The following is a 27,577-nucleotide window of genomic DNA, read 5'->3' as shown; positions in this document are numbered from 1 at the left end:
TTAGGTATTGCTGAGAAATCGTGAACATGTTAAGGCCTACAGTGCTATATCCATCCACATTATGCATGAATGGTTGTTCTTCTCTTCACTGTATCTATTCTCTCATTATAATTGATACCATCTTCATATTTTTAGCATAATTTGAATATTTAACTAATACTTTGTTGCATTTTTCCGACTGTGAATATTGGGTTTGAAACTGTCATACAATAATGTTGGAATGGTCATCTCATCTGATGCTGGTAACAACTGGAATTTTTGTGGGTGAAATCTAAAGCATTCTAGTCATATAATCGAATATTGTAGTTTGGATAATATTTTGGACTGCTATCTCTGCTTTTTTGATCGTGAGGTTTTGTTTTGAAACTCTTTGTGTTATGCAGATGAGTAAGGACCCAACAGCGATTCAACAGAAACAGAGTCTTTTAATGTCCAAACAGGGAAAACATAAATCCTCAATCTTTACAGGAGATGTCCAAACAGGGAAAACATAAATCCTCTATCTTTGCAGGAGAGTCCTCCTTCTAGTAGTAGAGGAGAATTGCAGGGCTAGCGGCAACCGACTGCAGGTCCCTCTGGGTAGGCGCGGGCCGTAGAGGACAGAGACACCTGCTCACACGCAGCATCTGAAGAAGAGGCAGATTACGACAGGACGGGACAAGGGCAAAGCAAACAAGAATCCGACAAGGACAGAAGCAGAAACAGAGAGAGAAATAGAGACTTAATCAGAGGGCAAAAGAGGGGACAGGTGTGAGAGAGTAAACGAGGTCGTTAGGAGAATGAGGAACAGCTGGGAGCAGGAACGGAACGATAGCGAGAGAGAGTAACCAATACGACCAGCAGGGGGAAACGAAGAGAAGGGAAAGCACAGGGACAAGACATAACATGACAGTACCCCCACTCACCGAGCGCCTCCTGGCGCACTCGAGGAGGAAACCTGGCGGCAACGGAGGAAATCATTGATCAGCGAACGGTCCAGCACGTCCCGAGATGGAACCCAACTCCTTTCCTCAGGACCGTAACCCTCCCAATCCACTAGGTACTGATGACCACGGCCCCGAGGACGCATGTCCATAATCTTCCGAACCCTGTAGATAGGTGCGCCCTCGACAAGGACGGGGGGAAGACGAACGGGGCGCGAAGAAAAGGCTTGACACAGGAGACATGGAAGACCGGGTGGACGCGACGAAGATGTCGCGGAAGAAGAAGTCGCACTGCGACAGGATTAACGACCTGAGAAATACGGAACGGACCAATGAACCGCGGGGTCAACTTGCGAGAAGCTGTCATAAGGGGAAGGTTAAGAGTGGAGAGCCATACTCTCTGACCGCGACAATACCTAGGACTCTTAGTCCTACGCTTATTAGCGGCTCTCACAGTCTGCGCCCTATAACGGCAAAGTGCAGACCTGACCCTCCTCCAGGTGCGCTCACAACGTTGGACAAAAGCCTGAGCGGAGGGGACGCTGGACTCGGCGAGCTGGGACGAGAACAGAGGAGGCTGGTACCCGAGGCTACTCTGAAAAGGAGATAGCCCGGTCGCAGACGAAGGAAGCGAGTTGTGAGCGTATTCTGCCCAGGGGAGCTGTTCTGCCCAAGACGCAGGGTTTCGAAAAGAAAGACTGCGTAAGATGCGACCAATCGTCTGATTGGCCCGTTCTGCTTGACCGTTAGACTGGGGGTGAAAACCGGAAGAGAGACTGACGGAAGCCCCAATCAAACGGCAAAACTCCCTCCAAAATTGAGACGTGAATTGCGGACCCCTGTCCGAAACGGCGTCTGACGGAAGGCCATGAATTCTGAAAACATTCTCAATGATGATTTGTGCCGTCTCTTTAGCAGAAGGGAGTTTAGCGAGGGGAATAAAATGAGCCGCCTTAGAGAACCTATCGACAACCGTTAGAATAACAGTCTTCCCCGCTGACGAAGGAAGACCGGTAATAAAGTCTAAGGCGATGTGAGACCACGGTCGAGAGGGAATGGAAAGCGGTCTGAGACGGCCGGCAGGAGGAGAGTTACCGGACTTAGTCTGCGCGCAGTCCGAACAAGCAGCCACGAAACGACGCGTGTCACGCTCCTGAGTGGGCCACCAGAAACGCTGGCGAATAGAAGCAAGCGTACCCCGAACGCCGGGATGGCCGGCTAACTTGGCAGAGTGAGCCCACTGAAGAACGGCCAGACGAGTAGGAACGGGAACGAAAAGAAGGTTCCTAGGACAAGTGCGCGGCGACGGAGTGTGAGTGAGTGCTTGCTTTACCTGCCTCTCAATTCCCCAGACAGTCAACCCGACAACACGCCCCTCAGGGAGAATCCCCTCGGGGTCGGTGGAGGCTACTGAAGAACTGAAGAGACGGGACAAAGCATCAGGCTTGGTGTTCTTTGAGCCCGGACGATAAGAAATAACGAACTCGAAACGAGCGAAAAACAGCGCCCAACGAGCCTGACGAGCATTAAGTCGTTTGGCAGAACGGATATACTCAAGGTTCTTATGGTCAGTCCAAACGACAAAAGGAACGGTCGCCCCCTCCAACCACTGTCGCCATTCGCCTAGGGCTAAGCGGATGGCGAGCAGTTCGCGGTTTCCCACATCATAGTTACGTTCCGACGGCGACAGGCGATGAGAAAATACGCGCAAGGATGGACCTTATCGTCAGAATGGGAGCGCTGGGACAGAATGGCTCCCACGCCCACCTCTGATGCGTCAACCTCGACAATGAACTGTCTAGAGACGTCAGGTGTAACAAGGATAGGAGCGGATGTAAAACGCTTCTTGAGGAGATCAAAAGCTCCCTGGGCGGAAACGGACCACTTAAAGCACGTCTTGACAGAAGTAAGGGCTGTGAGAGGAGCTGCCACCTGACCGAAATTACGAATGAAACGACGATAGAAATTCGCGAAACCGAGAAAGCGCTGCAGCTCGACACGTGACTTAGGGACGGGCCAATCACTGACAGCTTGGACCTTAGCGGAATCCATCTGAATGCCTTCAGCGGAAATAACAGAACCGAGAAATGTGACGGAAGACACATGAAAAGCGCACTTCTCAGCCTTCACATAAAGACAATTCTCTAAAAGGCGCTGGAGGACACGTCGAACGTGCTGAACATGAATCTGGAGTGACGGTGAAAAAATCAGGATATCGTCAAGGTAAACGAAAACAAAGATGTTCAGCATGTCTCTCAGTACATCATTCACTAATGCCTGAAAGACAGCTGGAGCGTTAGCGAGACCGAACGGCAGAACCCGGTATTCAAAATGCCCTAACGGAGTGTTAAACGCCGTTTTCCACTCGTCCCCCTCCCTGATGCGCACGAGATGGTAAGCGTTACGAAGGTCCAACTTAGTGAAAAACCTGGCTCCCTGCAGGATCTCGAAGGCTGAAGACATAAGGGGAAGCGGATAACGATTCTTAACCGTTATGTCATTCAGCCCTCGATAATCCACGCAGGGGCGCAGGGTCCCGTCTTTTTCTTAACAAAAAAAAACCCGCTCCGGCGGGAGAGGAGGAAGGGACTACGGTACCGGCGTCGAGAGCTACAGACAAATAATCTTCGAGAGCCTTACGTTCGGGAGCCGACAGAGAATATAGTCTACCCCGGGGGAGTGGTACCCGGAAAGAGATCTATACTACAATCATACGACCGGTGAGGAGGAAGGGAGGTGGCCCTGGACCGACTGAAGACCGTGCGCAGATCATGATATTCCTCCGGCACCCCTGTCAAATCACCAGGCTCCTCCTGTGAAGAGGGGGCAGAAGAAACAGGAGGGATAGCAGACATTAAACATTTCACATGACAAGAGACGTTCCAGGAGAGGATAGAATTACTTGACCAATTAATAGAAGGATTATGACACACTAGCCAGGGATGGCCCAAAACAACAGGTGAAAAAGGTGAACGAAAAATCAAAAAAGAAATGGTTTCGCTATGATTACCAGAGACAGTGAGGGTTAAAGGTAGCGTTTCACGCTGAATACTGGGGAGAGGACTACCATCCAAGGCGAACATGGCCGTGGGCTCCCTAACTGTCTGAGAGGAATGTCATGTTCCCGAGCCCAGGCTTCGTCCATAAAACAGCCCTCCGCCCCAGAGTCTATCAAGGCACTGCAGGAAGCTGCCGAACCGGTCCAGCGTAGATGGACCGACAAGGTAGTACAGGATCTTGAAGGAGAGACCTGAGTAGTAGCGCTCACCAGTAGCCCTCCGCTTACTGATGAGCTCTGGCTTTTACTGGACATGAAATGACAAAATGACCAGCGGAACCGCAATAGAGACAGAGGCGGTTGGTGATTCTCCGTTCCCTCTCCTTAGTCGAGATGCGAATACCCCCAGCTGCATGGGCTCAGCACCTGAGCCACTGGAGGAAGATGGTAGTGATGCGGAGAGGGGGGAAACGGATAACGCGAGCTCTCTTCCACGAGCTCGGTGACGAAGATCTACCCGTCGTTCTATCCGAATAGCGAGTTCAATCAAAGAATCCACGCTGGAAGGAACCTCCCGGGAGAGAATCTCATCCTTTACCTCCGCGTGGAGACCCTCCAGAAAACGAGCGAGCAACGCCGGCTCGTTCCAGTCACTGGAGGCAGCAAGAGTGCGAAACTCTATAGAGTAGTCCGTTATGGATCGATTCCCTTGACATAGGGAAGACAGGGCCCTGGAAGCTTCTTTCCCAAAAACTGAACGATCAAAAACCCGTATCATCTCCTCCTTAAAGTTCTGATACTGGTTAGTACACTCAGCCCTTGCCTCCCAGATTGCCGTGCCCCACTCACGAGCCCGTCCTGTAAGGAGAGATATGACGTAGGCGATACGAGCTGTACCCCTGGAGTACGTGTTGGGCTGGAGAGAGAACACAATATCACACTGGGTGAGGAACGAGCGGCATTCAGTAGGCTCCCCAGAGTAACACGGTGGGTTATTAATTCTGGGCTCCGGAGACTCGGAAGCCCTGGAAGTAGCCGGTGGATCAAGGCGGAGATTGTGAATATGTTTCGAGAGGTCGGAGACTTGGGCGGCCAGGGTCTCAACGGCATGTCGAGCAGCAGACAATTCCTGCTCGTGTCTGCCTAGCATCGCTCCCTGGATCTCGACGGCTGAGTAGAGAGGATCCGAAGTCGCTGGGTCCATTCTTGGTCGGATTCTTCTGTTATGCAGATGAGTAAGGACCCAACAGCGATTCAACAGAAACAGAGTCTTTTAATGTCCAAACAGGGAAAACATAAATCCTCAATCTTTACAGGAGATGTCCAAACAGGGAAAACATAAATCCTCTATCTTTGCAGGAGAGTCCTCCTTCTAGTAGTAGAGGAGAATTGCAGGGCTAGCGGCAACCGACTGCAGGTCCCTCTGGGTAGGCGCGGGCCGTAGAGGACAGAGACACCTGCTCACACGCAGCATCTGAAGAAGAGGCAGATTACGACAGGACGGGACAAGGGCAAAGCAAACAAGAATCCGACAAGGACAGAAGCAGAAACAGAGAGAGAAATAGAGGCTTAATCAGAGGGCAAAAGAGGGGACAGGTGTGAGAGAGTAAACGAGGTCGTTAGGAGAATGAGGAACAGCTGGGAGCAGGAACGGAACGATAGCGAGAGAGAGTAACCAATACGACCAGCAGGGGGAAACGAAGAGAAGGGAAAGCACAGGGACAAGACATAACATGACACTTTGGAAAGTTCTCAGACCCCTCGCATTTTTTACACAATTTGTTAAAGTTACACAAGTTAAATAAAAAAAATCCTTAGAAATCTAAACACAACACCCCATAATGACAAGGCAAAAATTGTTTTTTTAGAAATGTTTGCTACTTTACAAAAAAATATGAAAATATCTGTGCAGCTTCCCATCCAACCTGACAGAGAGGATCTGCAGAGACGAAGGGGAGAAACTCCCCAAATACAGGTGTGCCAAGATTGTAGCGTCATACCCAAGAAGACTAAAGGCTGTAATCACTGTCAAAGGTGCTTCAACAAAGTACTGAGTTAAGGGTCTGAAAACTTATGTAAAATGTGATATTTCAGTATTTTAGTTGTAATGAATAAAGCTCTGACTAAAGCCGTGAGGCCGATACGTGAAGCTTATTGAAGAGCAGTGTGCCCTTTTTCCCTTTTCCCCACATCTTGTTCATCTGTTACCACGCACCTGCAAAAAAAAGATTGCTCAGATGTGCGAGTGCTTCTTGAAATTTTGAGTTGTAATGAATTTGCAAACATTTTGCTTTATCATTATTTGGGGGTATTGTGTGTAGATTGATACAACAACAAAACAAGTTGGAAAAAGGCTGTAACGTAACAAAATGTTTAAAAAAGTCAAGGGGTTTGAATGCTTTCTGAATGCATACAGTGCGACAGTAGTAAACATGCAGTGTATATATACGTCTGTATTCACCTTAAAACACATCAGACATTTAGCACATCAAATACTGATGTAAACAGAACCTCTCCAACAATGACATTTAGTAAATAAACATCTTAACAGTGGAATTCACTTAGCAAACTAAACCTTTACCAATATCTCATCCACCCATTACATTTGTATATTTTGTCAACAAGACCATTAGGCTAGATAATAATAATAATTCATATTATGATAATTAATAACTATTAATAATAACTACATAGTAGTCACCTGCTGTGAGATGGAGAAGCCGATGATGACTTCACCCTCAGGTATCTCCCAGTAGACAGTGGCTGAGTCGGCCCTCAGGTGCATCACAGACACGTTGACAGGAGCAGGGGGACGGTCTGAGGAGAGAGGAACAAGAGCTTGTTAGGGGGAAAGTACATTACGCAAGTCTCTAAAAGGAAAGGAGATTTTTCATTTCAGTTAGTTTCAAGGTGGTGCGACCGACAGAGAGGCGGTCTTAGGAGAGAGGAACAATAACATATAAAGGGGTGAGGATACAGAAGTAAATGAATTATTTGTTTGTATCGGTACCAGGGGGTGTGACTGACTGTTTGTATCGGTACCAGGGGGTGTGACTGACCGTTTGTATCGGTACCAGGGGGTGTGACTGACTGTTTGTATCGGTACCAGGGGGTGTGACTGACTGTTTGTATAGGTACCAGGGGGTGTGACTGACTGTTTGTATCGGTACCAGGGGGTGTGACTGACTGTTTGTAACGGTACCAGGGGGTGTGACTGACTGTTTGTATAGGTACCAGGGGGTGCGACTGACCGTTTGTATCGGTACCAGGGGGTGTGACTGACCGTTTGTATAGGTGCCAGGGGGTGTGACTGACTGTTTGTATAGGTACCAGGGGGTGTGACTGACCGTTTGTATCGGTACCAGGGGGTGCAACTGACCGTTTGTATACAGTGCATTCGGAAAGTTTTCAGCCCCCTTCACTTCTTCCACATTATGTTACTTTACAGCTTTATTCTAAAATGGATTAAATTAATGTTTTTCGTCATCAATCTACACACAATACCACATAATGAAACAGCCTAAACAAGTTTCTTGAAATCTTTGTAAATGTATTGAAAATAAAACAGAAGTACCTCACAGAAGTATTTACGTAATTATTCAGAGCCTTTGATTAAAGACTCAAAATTGAGCTCACGTGCATCCTCTTTCCATTGATCATCCTTGAGATGTTTCTACAACTTGATTGGTGTCCACCTGTGGTAAATTCTATTGATTGGACATGATTTGGAAAGGCACACACCTGTCTATACAAGGTCCAACAGTTGACAGGTGCACGTCAGAGCACAATCCAAGCCATTAGGTTGACGGAATTGTCCGTAGAGATCCGAGACAGGATTGTCTCGAGGCACAGATCTGGGGAAGGGTACCAAAACATTTCTGCAGCATTGAAGGTTCCCAGGAACACAGAGTGGCCTCCATAATTCTTAAATGGAAGACGTTTGGAACCACCAAGACTCTAAACTAAAGCCAAACTGAGCAATCAGGGGAGAAAGGCCATGTCAGGGAGGTGACCAAGAACGCTATGGTCACTCTGACAGAGCTCCAGAATTCCTCTGCGGCGATGGGAGAACCTTCCAAAAGGACAACCAATAAGGCCTATATGGTAGAGTGGCCAGATGGAAGCTACTCCTCAGGAAAAGTCACATGACAGCCCGCTTTGAGTTTGCCAAAAGTCACCTAAAGGACTCTCAGACCATGTGAAACAAGATTTTCTGGTCTGATGAAACCTGGCACCATCCCTACGGTAAAGCACATTGGTGACCGCATCATACTGTGAGGTTGTTTTCAGGCACCAGGGACTGGGAGACTAGTCAGGATCGAGGGAAAGATGAACAGAGATAAAGTACAGAGAGACCATTGATGAAAACCTGCTCTAGACCGCTCAGGACCTCAGACTGGGGTGAAGGTTCACATTCCAACATGACAATGACTCTAAGCACACAGCCAAGACATCACAGGAGTGGCTTTGGGACAAGTCTCTGAATGTCCTTGAGTAGCCCAGCCAGAGCCCGGACTTGAATCCGATCAAACATCGAGAGAGACCTAAAAAAAGCTGTGCAGCAACACTCCCCATCCAACCCGACAGCCAGTTAGCTGGAGAGTTGTAATCCAAAACGCTTTATCCACTAATTTTCACGTGTTTTTTTATCAGAAATAATTGTTCAAGGGTACCTTCATGTGTTTATAAAATATTACAGGTTCTAGATTTTAGATATGTATTAAAATGGTTTTGTTGCGGAACGTTATATATCCATTGTTCAGCTGGAATAGAATGTTTGTGTTCTGTGTATTTGGCTGTGATATGTGGTCACCTAGCTATCTTTAAGATGAAAGCACTAACTGTAAGTCGCTCTACATACGAGCATCTGCTAAACGTATCATTTGATCAGTTATTTATATTAAAAAAAAAGAAAACGTAGTTATTACATTTGACATTAGTAAACTACTCATTTCTCTGAGAGTGAGGCGGATATATAGCGTTTTGCAACAAGACATGATTATGCGTGTCTCTGAAATGAAACCATCAAGTGAGAGATTTAAAATAAATACATCTGTCATCGAACAACCCCATGGCATGATGGTTAAAAAAACCCATGGCATGATGGTTAAAAAAACCCATGGCATGATGGTTAAAAAAACCCATGGCATGATGGTTAAAAAAACCCATGGCATGATGGTTAAAAAACACACCAATCTTTTTTATGAAGTTCTTTAAATAATAAAGTAAGGTATAACATGAGGGAAGGTGGCTGGAGGACTCCACTGACTGACTACACTGACTGACTCCACTGACTGACTACACTGACTGACTCCACTGACTGACTACACTGACTGACTACACTGACTGACTGACTACATAGCTGCATGATATGGCAAAGAGTTTCGGCAAGCATTGACAGATAACGTAATTGAAAACATCAAAATTACTATGGAATCCAATTACCTTTAGCAGAATCCAATTAGGTATTGCATTCCGATAGTGATTGGATATTCATTGATATTAGCAGTATGTTTTGCATTTAGGACGCTTTTAGGAAATTGATAAGGCAGGCAAACCTTTAATAAAGTTATCCTGAGCCACACGCGAGGTTGATGACATGAGAGGAGAAAAATGAAAGGAGAAAATGAAGGTGAAATTGGGAAATCCCTCCCTCCTTCCCTCCCTCCCTCCTATCTCCAGTCCCTCCCTCCCTCCTTCCTATCTCCAGTCCCTCCCTCCCTCCTATCTCCAGTCCCTCCCTCCCTCCTTCCTATCTCCAGTCCCTCTCTCCCTCCTTCTTTCTTATCTCCAGGTACAATCAATACTGGCCTCCCTGTTCTGTTCTGTTCTGCCACCAAGGTGACCGATGACACACAGTATAAGAAAGAAAATCAATTCCACCCAATGACAGATACGGTAGAATGTCAGTGGGACAGGGGTCCAGCTATCACTCCAAGAGTGAGGAGACTTACTTCCCAAATTGCACTCTATTCCCTATGAGCTCTGGTTAATAGTACTGCACTATATAGGGAATAGGGTGGTTATGGGTCCATGTCTAAAGTAGTGCACTATGTAGGGTATAGGGTGGTTATGGGCCCTGGTCGAAAGTAGTGCACTATGTAGGGAATAGGGTGGTTATGGGTCCTGGTCTAAAGTAGTGCACTAGGTAGGGAATAGGGTGCAATTTGGAACTTCACACAATGTCATCCATTCCCACCAGTCTTTAAGACTTTAAGATGACACACCCTGCTGGGGTCAGGGTTAGATACAGGTCTGCCTAGTGGAGCCAATGTCTGGTGATGACACACCCTGCTGGGGTCAGGGTTAGATACAGGTCTGCCTAGTGGAGCCAATGTCTGGTGATGACACACCCTGTCTACGTCTCTACAGTCACCACATGTCTTGTCCTGTTCCTTCCTGTCTACGTCTCTACAGTCACCACATGTCTTGTGCTGTTCCTTCCTGTCTACGTCTCTACAGTCACCACATGTCTTGTCCTGTTCCTTCCTGTCTACGTCTCTACAGTCACCACATGTCTTGTCCTGTTCCTTCCTGTCTACGTCTCTACAGTCACCACATGTCTTGTCCTGTTCCTTCCTGTCTACGTCTCTACAGTCTCCACATGTCTTGTCCTGTTCCTTCCTGTCTACGTCACTACAGTCACCACATGTCTTGTCCTGTTCCTTCCTGTCTACGTCTCTACAGTCACCACATGTCTTGTCCTGTTCCTTCCTGTCTACGTCTCTACAGTCACCACATGTCTTGCCCTGTTCCTTCCTGTCTACGTCTCTACAGTCTCCACATGTCTTGTCCTGTTCCTTCCTGTCTACGTCTCTACAGTCACCACATGTCTTGTCCTGTTCCTTCCTGTCTACGTCTCTACAGTCACCACATGTCTTGTCCTGTTCCTTCCTGTCTATGTCTCTACAGTAACCACATGTCTTGTCCTGTTCCTTCCTGTCTACGTCTCCACATGTCTTGTCCTGTTCCTTCCTGTCTACGTCTCTACAGTCACCACATGTCTTGTCCTGTTCCTTACTGTCTACGTCACCACATGTCTTGTCCTGTTCCTTCCTGTCTACGTCTCTACAGTCTCCACATGTCTTGTCCTGTTCCTTCCTGTCTACGTCTCCACATGTCTTGTCCTGTTCCTTCCTGTCTACGTCTCTACAGTCACCACATGTCTTGTCCTGTTCCTTCCTGTCTACGTCTCCACATGTCTTGTCCTGTTCCTTCCTGTCTACGTCTCTACAGTAACCACATGTCTTGTCCTGTTCCTTCCTGTCTACGTCTCTACAGTCACCACATGTCTTGTCCTGTTCCTTCCTGTCTACGTCTCCACATGTCTTGTCCTGTTCCTTCCTGTCTACGTCTCTACAGTCTCCACATGTCTTGTCCTGTTCCTTCCTGTCTACGTCTCTACAGTCACCACATGTCTTGTCCTGTTCCTTCCTGTCTACGTCTCTACAGTCTACACATGTCTTGTCCTGTTCCTTCCTGTCTACGTCTCTACAGTCACCACATGTCTTGTCCTGTTCCTTCCTGTCTACGTCTCTACAGTCACCACATGTCTTGTCCTGTTCCTTCCTGTCTACGTCTCTACAGTCTCCACATGTCTTGTCCTGTTCCTTCCTGTCTACGTCACTACAGTCACCACATGTCTTGTCCTGTTCCTTCCTGTCTACGTCTCTACAGTCACCACATGTCTTGTCCTGTTCCTTCCTGTCTACGTCTCTACAGTCACCACATGTCTTGCCCTGTTCCTTCCTGTCTACGTCTCTACAGTCTCCACATGTCTTGTCCTGTTCCTTCCTGTCTACGTCTCTACAGTCACCACATGTCTTGTCCTGTTCCTTCCTGTCTACGTCTCTACAGTCACCACATGTCTTGTCCTGTTCCTTCCTGTCTATGTCTCTACAGTAACCACATGTCTTGTCCTGTTCCTTCCTGTCTACGTCTCCACATGTCTTGTCCTGTTCCTTCCTGTCTACGTCTCTACAGTCACCACATGTCTTGTCCTGTTCCTTCCTGTCTACGTCTCTACAGTCACCACATGTCTTGTCCTGTTCCTTCCTGTCTACGTCTCTACAGTAACCACATGTCTTGTCCTGTTCCTTCCTGTCTACGTCTCTACAGTCACCACATGTCTTGTCCTGTTCCTTCCTGTCTACGTCACCACATGTCTTGTCCTGTTCCTTCCTGTCTACGTCTCTACAGTCACCACATGTCTTGTCCTGTTCCTTACTGTCTACGTCACCACATGTCTTGTCCTGTTCCTTCCTGTCTACGTCTCCACATGTCTTGTCCTGTTCCTTCCTGTCTACGTCTCTACAGTCACCACATGTCTTGTCCTGTTCCTTCCTGTCTACGTCTCCACATGTCTTGTCCTGTTCCTTCCTGTCTACGTCTCTACAGTAACCACATGTCTTGTCCTGTTCCTTCCTGTCTACGTCTCTACAGTCACCACATGTCTTGTCCTGTTCCTTCCTGTCCTGTTCCTTCCTGTCTACGTCTCCACATGTCTTGTCCTGTTCCTTCCTGTCTACGTCTCTACAGTCTCCACATGTCTTGTCCTGTTCCTCCTTCCTGTCTACACATGTCTTGTCCTGTTCCTTCCTGTCTACGTCTCTACAGTCACCACATGTCTTGTCCTGTTCCTTCCTGTCTACGTCTCTACAGTCACCACATGTCTTGTCCTGTTCCTTCCTGTCTACGTTTCTACAGTCTCCACATGTCTTGTCCTGTTCCTTCCTGTCTACGTCTCTACAGTCACCACATGTCTTGTCCTGTTCCTTCCTGTCTACGTCTCTACAGTCACCACATGTCTTGTCCTGTTCCTTCCTGTCTACGTCTCCACATGTCTTGTCCTGTTCCTTCCTGTCTACGTCTCTACAGTCACCACATGTCTTGTCCTGTTCCTTCCTGTCTACGTCTCTACAGTCACCACATGTCTTGTCCTGTTCCTTCCTGTCTACGTCTCTACAGTAACCACATGTCTTGTCCTGTTCCTTCCTGTCTACGTCTCTACAGTCACCACATGTCTTGTCCTGTTCCTTCCTGTCTACGTCACCACATGTCTTGTCCTGTTCCTTCCTGTCTACGTCTCTACAGTCACCACATGTCTTGTCCTGTTCCTTACTGTCTACGTCACCACATGTCTTGTCCTGTTCCTTCCTGTCTACGTCTCCACATGTCTTGTCCTGTTCCTTCCTGTCTACGTCTCTACAGTCACCACATGTCTTGTCCTGTTCCTTCCTGTCTACGTCTCCACATGTCTTGTCCTGTTCCTTCCTGTCTACGTCTCTACAGTAACCACATGTCTTGTCCTGTTCCTTCCTGTCTACGTCTCTACAGTCACCACATGTCTTGTCCTGTTCCTTCCTGTCTACGTCTCCACATGTCTTGTCCTGTTCCTTCCTGTCTACGTCTCTACAGTCTCCACATGTCTTGTCCTGTTCCTTCCTGTCTACGTCTCTACAGTCACCACATGTCTTGTCCTGTTCCTTCCTGTCTACGTCTCTACAGTCTACACATGTCTTGTCCTGTTCCTTCCTGTCTACGTCTCTACAGTCACCACATGTCTTGTCCTGTTCCTTCCTGTCTACGTCTCTACAGTCACCACATGTCTTGTCCTGTTCCTTCCTGTCTATGTTTCTACAGTCTCCACATGTCTTGTCCTGTTCCTTCCTGTCTACGTCTCTACAGTCACCACATGTCTTGTCCTGTTCCTTCCTGTCTACGTCTCTACAGTCACCACATGTCTTGTCCTGTTCCTTCCTGTCTACGTCTCTACAGTCACCACATGTCTTGTCCTGTTCCTTCCTGTCTACGTCTCCACATGTCTTGTCCTGTTCCTTCCTGTCTACGTCTCTACAGTAACCACATGTCTTGTCCTGTTCCTTCCTGTCTACGTCTCTACAGTCACCACATGTCTTGTCCTGTTCCTTCCTGTCTACGTCTCTACAGTCACCACATGTCTTGTCCTGTTCCTTCCTGTCTACGTTTCTACAGTCTCCACATGTCTTGTCCTGTTCCTTCCTGTCTACGTCTCTACAGTCACCACATGTCTTGTCCTGTTCCTTCCTGTCTACGTCTCTACAGTCACCACATGTCTTGTCCTGTTCCTTCCTGTCTACGTCTCTACAGTCACCACATGTCTTGTCCTGTTCCTTCCTGTCTACGTCTCCACATGTCTTGTCCTGTTCCTTCCTGTCTACGTCTCTACAGTAACCACATGTCTTGTCCTGTTCCTTCCTGTCTACGTCTCTACAGTCACCCCATGTCTTGTCCTGTTCCTTCCTGTCTACGTCTCTACAGTCACCACATGTCTTGTCCTGTTCCTTCCTGTCTACGTCTCTACAGTCACCACATGTCTTGTCCTGTTCCTTCCTGTCTACGTCTCTACAGTCAACACATGTCTTGTCCTGTTCCTTCCTGTCTACGTCTCTACAGTCACCACATGTCTTGTCCTGTTCCTTCCTGTCTACGTCTCTACAGTCACCACATGTCTTGCCCTGTTGCTTCCTGTCTACGTCTCTACAGTCACCACATGTCTTGTCCTGTTCCTTCCTGTCTACGTCTCTACAGTCACCACACACACACCAGGGGACTCCTGTCAGCTATCGGCAGCAGGCCTACAAGATCAAATATATATATTTTTCTCTTTCAAATAATTTTGATAAAGTAACAGACATGGTGTCGAACAGGAAGATTGGAACCAAGAGGCTGTGAACGAAGAGGCTGTGAACCAAGAGGCTGTGAACCAGGAGGCTGTGAACCAAGAGGCTGTGAACCAGGAGGCTGTGAACCAGGAAGCTGTGAACCAGGAGGCTGTGAACCAGGAGGCTGTGAACCAAGAGGCTGTGAACCAAGAGGCTGTGAACCAGGAGGCTGTGAACCAAGAGGCTGTGAACCAGGAGGCTGTGAACCAGGAAGCTGTGAACCAGGAGGCTGTGAACCAAGAGGTTGTGAACCAGGAGGCTGTTAACCAGGAGGCTGTGAACCAAGAGGTTGTGAACCAGGAGGTTGTGAACCAAGAGGTTGTGAACCAGGAGGCTGTGAACCAAGAGGTTGTGAACCAGGAGGCTGTGAACCAGGAGGCTGTGAACCAAGAGGTTGTCAACCAGGAGGCTGTGAACCAAGAGGTTGTGAACCAGGAGGCTGTGAACCAAGAGGTTGTGAACCAGGAGGCTGTTAACCAGGAGGCTGTGAACCAAGAGGTTGTGAACCAGGAGGTTGTGAACCAGGAGGCTGTGAACCAAGAGGCTGTGAACCAGGAGGCTGTGAACCAGGAGGCTGTGAACCAAGAGGTTGTGAACCAGGAGGTTGTGAACCAGGAGGCTGTGAACCAAGAGGCTGTGAACCAGGAGGCTGTGATCCAGGAGGTTGTGAACCAGGAGGTTGTGAACCAGGAGGTTGTGAACCAAGAGGCTGTGAACCAAGAGGCTGTGAACCAGGAGGCTGTGAACCAAGAGGCTGTGAACCAGGAGGTTGTGAACCAGGAGGCTGTGAACCAGGAGGCTGTGAACCAAGAGGCTGTGAACCAGGAGGTTGTGAACCAAGAGGCTGTGAACCAAGAGGCTGTGAACCAGGAGGCTGTGAACCAGGAGGCTGTGAACCAGGGGGTTGTGAACCAGGGGGTTGTGAACCAGGAGGTTGTGAACCAAGAGGCTGTGAACCAAGAGGCTGTGAACCAAGAGGCTGTGAACCAGGAGGCTGTGAACCAGGAGGCTGTGAACCAAGAGGTTGTGAACCAGGAGGCTGTGAACCAGGAGGCTGTGAACCAGGAGGCTGTGAACCAAGAGGTTGTGAACCAGGAGGTTGTGAACCAAGAGGCTGTGAACCAGGAGGCTGTGAACCAAGAGGCTGTGAACCAAGAGGCTGTGAACCAGGAGGCTGTGAACCAAGAGGTTGTGAACCAGGAGGCTGTGAACCAAGAGGCTGTGAACCAGGAGGCTGTGAACCAAGAGGTTGTGAACCAGGAGGCTGTTAACCAGGAGGCTGTGAACCAAGAGGTTGTGAACCAGGAGGTTGTGAACCAGGAGGTTGTGAACCAGGAGGCTGTGAACCAAGAGGCTGTGAACCAGGAGGCTGTGAACCAGGAGGTTGTGAACCAGGAGGTTGTGAACCAAGAGGCTGTGAACCAAGAGGCTGTGAACCAAGAGGTTGTGAACCAGGAGGCTGTGAACCAGGAGGCTGTGAACCAAGAGGCTGTGAACCAAGAGGCTGTGAACCAGGAGGTTGTGAACCAAGAGGCTTTGAACCAAGAGGCTGTGAACCAGGAGGTTGTGAACCAGGAGGTTGTGAACCAGGAGGTTGTGAACCAAGAGGCTGTGAACCAAGAGGCTGTGAACCAAGAGGCTGTGAACCAGGAGGCTGTGAACCAAGAGGCTGTGAACCAAGAGGTTGTGAACCAAGAGGTTGTGAACCAGGAGGCTGTGAACCAGGAGGCTGTGAACCAGTAGGCTGTGAACCAAGAGGTTGTGAACCAGGAGGTTGTGAACCAGGAGGCTGTGAACCAGGAGGCTGTGAACCAAGAGGCTGTGAACCAAGAGGCTGTGAACCAGGAGGCTGTGAACCAAGAGGCTGTGAACCAAGAGGCTGTGAACCAGGAGGTTGTGAACCAGGAGGCTGTGAACCAGGAGGCTGTGAACCAGGAGGCTGTGAACCAGGAGGCTGTGAACCAGGAGGCTGTGAACCAGGAGGTTGTGAACCATGAGGCTGTGAACCAGGAGGCTGTGAACCAGGAGGCTGTGAACCAAGAGGCTGTGAACCAGGAGGCTGTGAACCAGGAGGCTGTGAACCAAGAGGTTGTGAACCAGGAGGCTGTGAACCAGGAGGCTGTGAACCAAGAGGTTGTGAACCAGGAGGTTGTGAACCAAGAGGCTGTGAACCAGGAGGCTGTGAACCAAGAGGCTGTGAACCAAGAGGCTGTGAACCAGGGCTGTGAGGCTGTGAACCAAGAGGCTGTGAACCAAGAGGCTGTGAACCAGGAGGTTGTGAACCAGGAGGCTGTGAACCAGGAGGCTGTGAACCAGGAGGCTGTGAACCAGGAGGTTGTGAACCAGGAGGCTGTGAACCAAGAGGTTGTGAACCAGGAGGCTGTGAACCAGGAGGCTGTGAACCAGGAGGCTGTGAACCAGGAGGTTGTGAACCAGGAGGCTGTGAACCAGGAGGTTGTGAACCAGGAGGCTGTGAACCAAGAGGTTGTGAACCAGGAGGCTGTGAACCAGGAGGCTGTGAACCAGGAGGCTGTGAACCAGGAGGCTGTGAACCAGGAGGCTGTGAACCAAGAGGCTGTGAACCAGGAGGCTGTGAACCAGGAGGTTGTGAACCAGGAGGCTGTGAACCAGGAGGTTGTGAACCAGGAGGCTGTGAACCAAGAGGTTGTGAACCAGGAGGCTGTGAACCAGGAGGCTGTGAACCAAGAGGTTGTGAACCAGGAGGCTGTGAACCAGGAGGCTGTGAACCAGGAGGGAACCAGGAGGCTGTGAACCAGGAGGCTGTGAACCAGGAGGCTGTGAACCAGGAGGCTGTGAACCAAGAGGTTGTGAACCAGGAGGCTGTGAACCAGGAGGCTGTGAACCAGGAGGTTGTGAACCAGGAGGCTGTGAACCAGGAGGCTGTGAACCAGGAGGCTGTGAACCAGGAGGCTGTGAACCAGGAGGTTGTGAACCAGGAGGTTGTGAGTTAAAGTCCCAGATGAGGACATGCTGAATAATAACCACTGTAAAAATGAAAATGCACAACATAATCATGTATTTAAATGTGTCAAATACGTTTTCTAAGTTGAAAACATTGTTTGTCAAAAGCACTGTGTGTTTCTAATTAGGTCAACATCCTTTTATTTTAGGTGAAATGCCCAAATAATATTTTCTAGTTGAATGAACATAAGAGACAAGTTGAGCAAATACATCATTTTAAATTGACAAAATTTTAATCTACGGTTTTGTCAAATTGGATCTACATTTGTGCAAAACATGTTTTGTTCAGGTAACACTAGTTACTTAATGAAAAAATAATTGAAACAACTTTTTTTTCTCCAGTTTATATGGGCAATTCATGTCCACCTGATTTGTCCCCTTCTAAAATATATTTCACACCATAATACCCCATTTATTCAATGACGTCATGTCATTTCGTTAAAATAAAACTTAATGGGGAACCATAAAATTTAGCTCAGTTATATTGGATGTTCAAATTAAAATAGACAGATTGTAAATCCCAACTGTCTCGGTGCATTCAGAATGGCCAACCTTAGTTCCACAGCTATTTCATCATCCAGGTCTGTTTGCAGTGAGCCATTCATATTTAGGACAGTCCTAATGATTATTCTAATGATTTTCCTGTTCCTGATGGCTCTGAGAATTCCTTTCCCCCCGCAGAGATTACACATCAATGCGCGCCACATCAATCGACTGTCAACCGAGTGGGCAGCACGCTTCTTCCCACTGGACAGAAAGCACACAACCCAAGGTGCGGGCCCACGGAAGCCCCGCGTTTTCAAACCCACTTCAAACGTAGAGAATTGCAGCGTTCTGTGAATTCAGAGAGAGATTAGAGAACGGATTGTGAGAAACCTTGATTAAAATGGAAAGTTCTGAGGTACAACGTGAATTCACCATGCCTACTATTGGCCTATATGTTTTCTTATTTTGCAATGCATATGGATGTATATGCATTAGTCTAATGGCCAGTTTATACTTGGTCTAACTACATGTGTGTAGACAATTATAACACGACAATTGTCACTGGTCAAAACAAGTTGTCCGACGTAACGTCCGATTTCGTTGTTACCGGAATGCCACAGCAACCAGACCAAATCCTCCCGTAACGTTCGATGTCGTTGTTACCGGAATGCCACAGCAACCAGACCAAATCCTCCCGTAACGTCCGATTTCGTTGTTACCGGAATGCCACAGCAACCAGACCAAATCCTCCCGTAACGACCGATGTCGTTGTTACCGGAATGCACACAGCAACCAAATCCTCCCGTAACGTCCGATGTCGTTGTTACTGGAATGCCACAGCAACCAGACCAAATCCTCCCGTAACGACCGATGTCGTTGTTACTGGAATGCCACGGCAACCAGACCAAATCCTCCCGTAATGTCCGATGTCGTTGTTACTGGAATGCCACAGCAACCAGACCAAATCCTCCCGTAACGACCGATGTCGTTGTTACTGGAATGCCACAGCAACCAGACCAAATCCTCCCGTAACGTCCGATGTCGTTGTTACCGGAATGCCACAGCAACCAGACCAAATCCTCCCGTAACGACCGATGTCGTTGTTACCGGAATGCCACAGCAACCAGACCAAATCCTCCCGTAACGTCCGATGTCGTTGTTACCGGAATGCCACATCAACCAGACCAAATCCTCCCGTAACGACCGATGTCGTTGTTACCGGAATGCCACATCAACCAAATCCTCCTGTGACAAGATGATGCAGGACTTTAAAAAAAATATCCGATAGAATTACCTACTTTTATTTATTCACGGTGTGACCATAAGCTATTTTCTGTAAAGCTCACTATTACCTTGTAAATAATTAGGCTGTTTTTACATGTATTTTCCTGAAAAAATGAACAAAAAGTAGCTACATTTCAGACATTGTCATTTATGATGGGGCGATCTGTATTCAATGGATAAAAAAAAAAGAGATTCTGAACAGTGGGGTTTTGCTACACAAGTTCTGTTATAGTCACAGACATGATTTAACCAGTTTTAGAGACTTCAGAGTGTTTTCTATCCACACATACTTATCATATGCATATACTATATTCCTGGCATGAGTAGCAGGACGTTGATATTTTGGACGCTTTTTATCAAAAAGTAGAAATAATGCACCCTAACCTTTAACAGGTTAATGGATGGATACACAATGGTAAATCATTGAGGATACAATAGATGTCAAAGTTTCCACTGTCTTCAAAAAAGCCTTTGTTGTAGATGTCCAGTGATTGAATCAACTGTATCGTGGGAATACAAGAAACAATGTCGTCCACATTTAGCAAAGGGAACACATGCAATTATACTGTATGACTTAATAACTACGGTTAATAACGATGGCTAGATAATCTGGACACTCTCTTTCTAAAATTATCTTCAGAAATTGTTGCCCTCTTGCTCCTACCTGGCACGCAGGCGTCCCATCTAGAGCTCTGGAAATGCAAATGCGCTACGCTAAATGCTAATAGTATTAGTTAAAACTCAAACGTTCATTAAAATACACATGCAGGGTATTGAATTAAAGCTACACTCGTTGTGAATCCAGGCAACAAGTCAGATTTTTAAAATGCTTTTCGGCGAAAGCATGAGAAGCTATTATCTGATAGCATGTAACACCCCAAAAGACCCGCAGGGGACGTAAACAAAATAATTAGCATATTCGGCGCTACACAAACCGCACAATAAAAATATAAAACATTCATTACCTTTGACCATCTTCTTTGTTGGCACTCCTAGATGTCCCATAATCACTATTGGGTCTTTTTTTCGATTAAATCGGTCCATATATAGCCTAGATATCGATCTATGAAGACTGTGTGATAAACGAAAAAAAATAGCGTTTCATAACGTAACGTCATTTTTTAAAATTCAAAAAGTCGACGATAAACTGTAATGCAACTTTAGGTATTAGTACACGTTAATAAGCGATAAAATTCATCAGGTGTCCGTCTGGAAAAACATGTCCGGAGAGATCTCGACCAAAACATCCGGTCGGAGACCGGAGGGAATCGGTTCCCTTGTGTCGGTTTGACCAAGAATCAAAGCCGAATCAAATGGCAAGACTCTAGACATCGTGTGGAAGCTGTAGGCACTGCAACCTCGGCCTCATTTAATCCGGTTCACTTTGAACAATTCCTGGACGTAGCGCATGGATATTTATTTCCATTTTCAGTGATCAGATTTTCCTGCACTTTTCGATGAAACGCACGTTCTGTTATAGTCACAGCCGTGATTTAACCAGTTTTATAAACGTCTGAGTGTTTTCTATCCACACATACTAATCATATGCATATACTATATTCCTGGCCTGAGTAGCAGGGCGCTGAAATGTTGCACGATTTTTAACAGAATGTTCGAAAAAGTAGAGGGTCGACTTAAGAGGTTAATAAATACGGTTAATAACGATGGCTAGACAATCTGGACACTCTCTTTTTAAAATTATCTTCAGAAATTGTTGCAACCCCTATTACTTGCCTGTTCAACCAATCTTTCGTATCATCCGAGATCCCCAAAGATTGGAAAGCTGCCGTGGTCAGCTAGACCCAAACTAGACCCCAGCTAGACCCACACTCTAGACCCAAACTGCTACAGACCAATATCTATCCTACCGAACCTTTCTAAGGTCTTCGAAAGCCAAGTTAACAAACAGATCACCGACCATTTAGAAGCTCACCGTATTCATCAACCTGGCCAAGGCTTTCTACTCTGTCAATCACCACATTCTTATCGGCAGACTCAACAGCCTTGGTTTCTCAAATTACTGCCTCGCCTGGTTCACCAACTACTTCTCAGATAGAGTTCAGTGTGTCAAATCAGAGGTCCTGTTGTCTGGGCCTCTGGCAGTCTCTATGGGGGTGCCACATGGTTCAATTCTCGGGTCGACTCTCTTCTCTGTATACATCAATGATGCTGCTCTTGCTGCTGGTGATTCTCTGATCTACCTCTATGCAGATGACACCATTCTGTATACTTCTGGCCATTCTTTGGACACTGTGTTAACAACCCTCCAGGCAAGCTTCAATGCCATACAACTCTCCTTCCGTGGCCTCCAACTGCTCTTAAATACAAGTAAAACTAATTGCATGCTCTTCAACCGATCGCTGCCCACACCTGCCCGCCCGTCCAGCATCACTACTCTGGACGGTTCTGACTTAGAATATGTGGACAACTACAAATACCTAGGTGTCTGGTTAGACAGTAAACTCCCCTTCCAGACCCACATTAAACATCTCCAATCCAAAATTAAATCTAGAATTGGCTTCCTATTTCGCAACAAAGCATCCTTCACTCATGCTGCCAAACATACCCTCGTAAAACTGAACATCCTACCGATCCTCAACTTCGGCGATGTCCTTTACAAAATAGCCTCCAACACTCTACTCAACAAATTGGATGCAGTCTATCACAGTTCCATCCGTTTTGTCACCAAAACCCCATATACTACCCACCACTGCGACATGTACGCTCTCGTTGGCTGGCCCTCGCTTCATACTTGTCGCCAAACCCACTGTCTACAGGTCTCTGCTAGGTAAAGCCCAGCCTTATCTCAGCTCACTTGTCACCATAGCCGCACCCATCTGTAGCACGCGCTCCAGCAGGTATATCTCACTTGTCAGCCCCAAAGACAATTCCTCCGTTGGCCGCCTTTCCATCCACTTCTCTGCTGCCAATGTCTGGAACAAACTGCAAAAATCACTGAAGCTGGAGACTCTTACCTCCCTCACTAACTTCAAGCAGCAGCTGTCAGAGCAGCTCACAGATCATTGCACCTGTACATAGCCCATCTGTAAATAGTCCATCCAACTATCTCATCCCCATACTGTATTTATCTATTTATCTTGCTCCTTTGCACCCCAGTGTCTCTACTTGCACATTCATCTTCTGTACATCTATCACTCCAGTGTTTAATTGCTATATCGTAATTACTTCGCCACCATGGCCTATTTTATTGCCTTACCTCCCTTGTCTTACCTCATTTGCACTCACTGTATATATATTTTTTTACTCCATGTGTAACTCTGTGTTGTTGTTTGTGTCGAACTGCTTTGCTTTATCTTGGCCAGGTCGCAATTGCAAATGAGAACTTGTTCTCAACTAGCCTACCTGGTTAAATAAAGGTGAAATAAATAACAACTATGGTTAATATCTATGGTTAATATCTATGGTTAATAACTATGGTTAATGACTATTAACTAATAATCACTGGCTAATTAGAAACAGATTTGCAAAATAACCAAGTGAAGGTTACTTGTAAAAGTTGAACGATCAAGTCAACATGTTACATGCGTCTGAATAATTTAAAATCCATCACAATAAATGGTGAATTAAATATTGTCTGCTCAGCATTTACCCACCAACCTATCGTTGGCGAAAGCGCATACAATGTCCACATTTCCAGATGGATATTCTGTGTTGGCACAGTGAGTGAGAAAGGATTGGCAGAAACAGCTCGTTAGAGAAAGGATTGTCAGAAACAGCTCGTTAGAGAAAGGATTGGCAGAAACAGCTCGTTAGAGAAAGGATTGGCAGAAACAGCTCGTTAGAGAAAAATAAGAAAGCCATGACAATAATATTCAATATGAACTTACTTGCTGTGACCACAAACATGTGGCTGGAGAAGAGCAACTGGACAGCACAGTTCACCAACACAAGCAGACGAGACATGGCTCGACGTTTTATTCGTCCCAGATCTATAGACCAAAATGCATAAATGTCCGATCTTCTTCAAGTACCCAACTTTTCGGCAACTTAATGCCTGCTGCAATTTATAGCAAATTAGGACATTTCCTTTCACGAATCATCCCTATTATCCGAAGTGATCGTTGAAACCGAGTCCAATTACCCTATTCAGAGTAGGTTAACTACCTTCAGATATGTGACAAAAGAGATCACATTAACAAACATTTTTGTCAACATGTCCCGGTACATTCACGTCAACAATAATCCAATATGTATTCGTTAACCATCCCTCGGATAGCAGAGCCTCCTCACCTCCTCTCTTTTCTCAAACCGTCTTGTCCAAATGAAATCTCACGGCGTTCCGATGCCTTCGATCTTCTCCAAGGATTTATTAAAAAAAGAGGCTTCCACCAAAAATATAACGCTCATGCCATCTTCAAGTGTGATTCTCAATCTCCTAGGAGCTAGTCATGTATCATGTACAATGAATAGGCTACAGGTAACCTGTGATTAAAAGACAATGAGAGGGATGCGTTGAGACCTTCAGCACCTCGGACAGTGCTCCAGTAGCGCTATACGCTACAGGCAGCGCGCCTCAATCTAGTAAGCACTGCTTTCTGATCATTTATTCATGTTGATCTCTCTCTCTCAATTTCAATTTAAGGGGCTTTATTGCCAAAGCAAGTGAAAGACAATAAACAAAAAGTGAAATAAACAGTACAGAATGAATAGTAAACATTGCACTCACGTATGTTCCAGAGGAAAAGAGATGTTTTAAATGTCATAATATGTCTATGTAAAGTGTTGTAATGATGTGCAAATAGTTAAAGTACAAAAGAGAAAATAAATCAACATAAACATTAATATGGGTTGTATTTACAATGGTGTTTGTTCTTCATTGGTTGCTCTTTTCTTGTGGCAACAGGTCACAAATCTTGCTGCTGTGATGTCGCACTGTGGTATTTCATCCAGTAGATATGGGAGTTTATCAACATTGGGTTTGTTTTTAAATAATTTGTTGGTCTGTGTAATCTGAGGGAAGTACAGTGTATTCAGAAAGTACTCCGGGTCTGATCACTTCTGTAAATAAGGTATTTCTGTGTTTCGTTTTGTATACATTTGCAAACGTTACAAAAAAATCTGTTTTCGCTTTTGTCATTTTGGGGTATTGTGATGTCATTATGGGGTATTGTGATGTCATTATGGGGTATTGTGATGTCATTTTGGGGTATTGTGTATAGATTGATGAGAAAAAATAAAATAATTTCATCCATTTTAGAATAAGGCTTTAACATAACAAAATGTGTAAAAAGTCAAGGGGTCTGAATACTTTCTGAATGCACTGTTTGTGTCTCTAATATGGTCATACATTTGACAGGTGGTTAGGAAGTGCAGCTCACTTTCCACCTCATTTCAGGGCCAGTGAGCACATAGCCTGTCTTCTCTTGAGAACCAGGTCCGCCTACAGCGGGCTCAATAGCAAGGCTATGCTCACTGAGTGTGTACATAGTTAAAGCTTTCCTTAATGTTGGGTTAGTCACAGTAGTCAGATATTCTGCCACGGTGTACTCTCTGTTTAGGGTCAAATAGTATGGCCATGGGTGGCTAAATAAATGCTTCCTCTCTCTCTCCTCTCCTGGGCCATGGGTGGCTAAACAAAGGCTTCCTCTCTCTCTCTCTCTCTCTCTCTCTCTCTCTCTCTCTCTCTCTCTCTCTCTCTCTCTCTCTCTCTCTCTCTCCCTCTCCTCTCCTGGGCCATGGGTGGCTAAAAACAGGCTTCCTCTCTCTCTCCTCTCCTGGGCCATGGGTGGCTAAATAAAGGCTTCCTCTCTCTCTCTCCATCTCAAAGCGTCTCCTGGGCCATGTTAAACAAAGGGGGCCATGGGTGGCTAAACAAAAAAACAGCTTCCTCTCTCTCTCTCTCTCTCTCCTCTCCTGGGCCATGGGTGGCTAAACAAAGGCTTCCTCTCTCTCTCTCTCTCTCTCTCCTCTCCTGGGCCATGGGTGGCTAAACAAAGGCTTCCTCTGTCTCCTCTCCTGGGCCATGGGGGGCTAAACAAAGGCGTCCTCTCTCCTCTCCTGGGCCATGGGGGGCTAAACAAAGGCGTCCTCTCTCCTCTCCTGGGCCATGGGTGGCTAAACAAAGGCTTCCTCTCTCTCTCTCTCCTCTCCTGGGCCATGGGTGGCTAAAAACAGGCTTCCTCTCTCTCTCTCCTCTCCTGGGCCATGGGGGCTAAAAATAGGCTTCCTCTCTCTCTCTCCTCTCCTGGGCCATGGGGGCTAAAAACAGGCTTCCTCTCTCTCTCCTCTCCTGGGCCATGGGGGGCTAGGCTTCCTCTCTCTCTCTCTCCTGGGCCATAGGGGGCTAAAAACAGGCTTCCTCTCTCTCTCTCTCTGGGCTGGGCCATGGGGGGCTAAAAATTCCTCTCTCTCCTCTCTCTGGGCCATAGCTTCCTCTCTCTCTCTCCTCTCCTGGGCCATGGGGAGCTAAAAACAGGCTTCCTCTCTCTCTCTCCTCTCCTGGGCCATGGGGGGCTAAACAAAGGCTTCCTCTCTCTCCTCTCCTGGGCCATGGGGGGCTAAACAAAGGCTTCCTATCTCCTCTCCTGGGCCATGGGGGGCTAAACAAAGGCTTCCTCTCTCCTCTCCTGGGCCATGGGGGGCTAAACAAAGGCTTCCTTTCTCCTCTCCTGGGCCATGGGGGGCTAAACAAAGGCTTCCTCTCTCCTCTCCTGGGCCATGGGGGGGTAAACAAAGGCTTTTTGAAGGTTGTTGTTACATGGATTCAGGCCTGTGGTTGAAGAAAAAACATGTGTGTCTGTGGTTGACAGAACGTAGACGGATAGTGACAGCATGTCCCCTACGGTGTGCCCTTTAAGGGCGAAGACACACACTGAAATAATACGACTATCATAGTTATGTGTCACCGTGCTGCAGGTCCTCCACCGTAAAAACACTGTTACTTGCAACAGATCATCTACTTAACAGCTGTTGGAATTAGTTATTCGGTCAAAATACTGTAATCACAGGACTTCGTGTGCAATTTTCGAGAGCATACGGGATCTGTCGAAGGGAGCGTTTGTTTTCACAACAGATCCCCAATACCCTGGACAGTGGTCATCATATATTGTGTACTAAAACCTACCCAACAATAAAACTAATCATGATCCTGCAATGGCAAAAAGATGGTCTTCATGAGCAATGTAGAAGGAGGCGGAGATACAACTGACATGTGTCTTCCGCATTTAATTCTACCCCTCTGAATCAGAGAGGTGCAGGGGGGCTGTCTTAATCGACATCCATGTTTTCGGCGCCCGGGGAACAGTGGGTTAACTGCCTTGTTCAGGGGCAGAACGGCAGATGTTTACCTTGTCAGCTCGGGGATTCGATCCAGCAACCTTTACGGTTATTAGTCGAACACTCTAATCACTAGGCTACCTGAGCATACAAGTTGTGTTATAAGGAGCGATCATTCACAATAGATCCTCCAAAACACTGCAACGATGTCAAGCTATTTCTACAAATAGACAATGTGGGATCAGGCAGCTGTAATGGCAACTCTAGTATAATATATAATAGGCTAATGCTAGGCTGGACAAAAAGCTATATGGTTGACTCCCGAACGGTAACCTATTCCCTTTATTGTGCCCTATGGGCCCTGGTGAAAAGTAGTGCCCTACATAGGGAATAGGGTGCCAGTCTCCACAGTAGGCTGATGATGTTGAGCACATAGAAACCATGGCAACATCCATAAAGAACAACAGTACTGTTAGCATCTCCATGGCTGATATTGATGGGCTAGATAACTTTCAACATCAGATCATGTTAGCATCTCCATGGCTGATATTGATGGTAGTAACTTTCCACAGATCATGTTCGCTCTGTAGTAAAAAAAAACAAACATGATGTTTAGGCTATCTCTATGCTACATAGGCTATCTCTATGCTACGTAGGCTATCTCTATGCTACGTAGGCTATCTCTATGCTACATAGGCTATCTCTATGCTACATCTCTCACTAGACAAAACAAAGTGCTGGCTGTGAGCGAGAGCGAACTTAGCAGCAAGAAGAGACAGGACACTCGCTGGTCATCTTTCGACATAGAGTTTCAACTAAACTATAATTAAACACCTGCTCAATTTGGGCATCGTACCATAACACTAGATGCCTGCGGCTTCAGAATGCTATTTGGCCCTTAAGGTTAATAACTTCTCATGTTCATAACTGTGCACTCTCCTCAAACAATAGCATGGTATTCTTCC

At 46.8% G+C, this 27,577-nt stretch overlaps 1 protein-coding gene across 1 annotated transcript in view; it reads right to left on the bottom strand.

Moving 5' to 3' along the window:
* LOC115107263 (fibronectin type III domain-containing protein 4-like) overlaps positions 1-23,300 on the bottom strand; it is an 80,341-nt gene extending 57,041 nt beyond the window's left edge. Inside the window, exons 1-2 of the mRNA XM_065008562.1 lie at positions 23,225-23,300; positions 6,623-6,738 (exon numbers count right to left, since the gene is read on the bottom strand). Coding sequence (XP_064864634.1) covers positions 6,623-6,738; positions 23,225-23,300 — 192 coding nt within the window. The remainder of the gene's footprint in view (positions 1-6,622; positions 6,739-23,224) is intronic.
* Positions 23,301-27,577: the final 4,277 nt, after the last annotated feature.

This window comes from Oncorhynchus nerka, linkage group LG24 (assembly GCF_034236695.1).
Source record: "Oncorhynchus nerka isolate Pitt River linkage group LG24, Oner_Uvic_2.0, whole genome shotgun sequence".
Classification (NCBI taxonomy): Eukaryota; Metazoa; Chordata; class Actinopteri; order Salmoniformes; family Salmonidae; genus Oncorhynchus; species Oncorhynchus nerka.
Note: the sequence above shows the minus strand (reverse complement) of the source record. Positions and strands in the feature narration are given on the sequence as shown.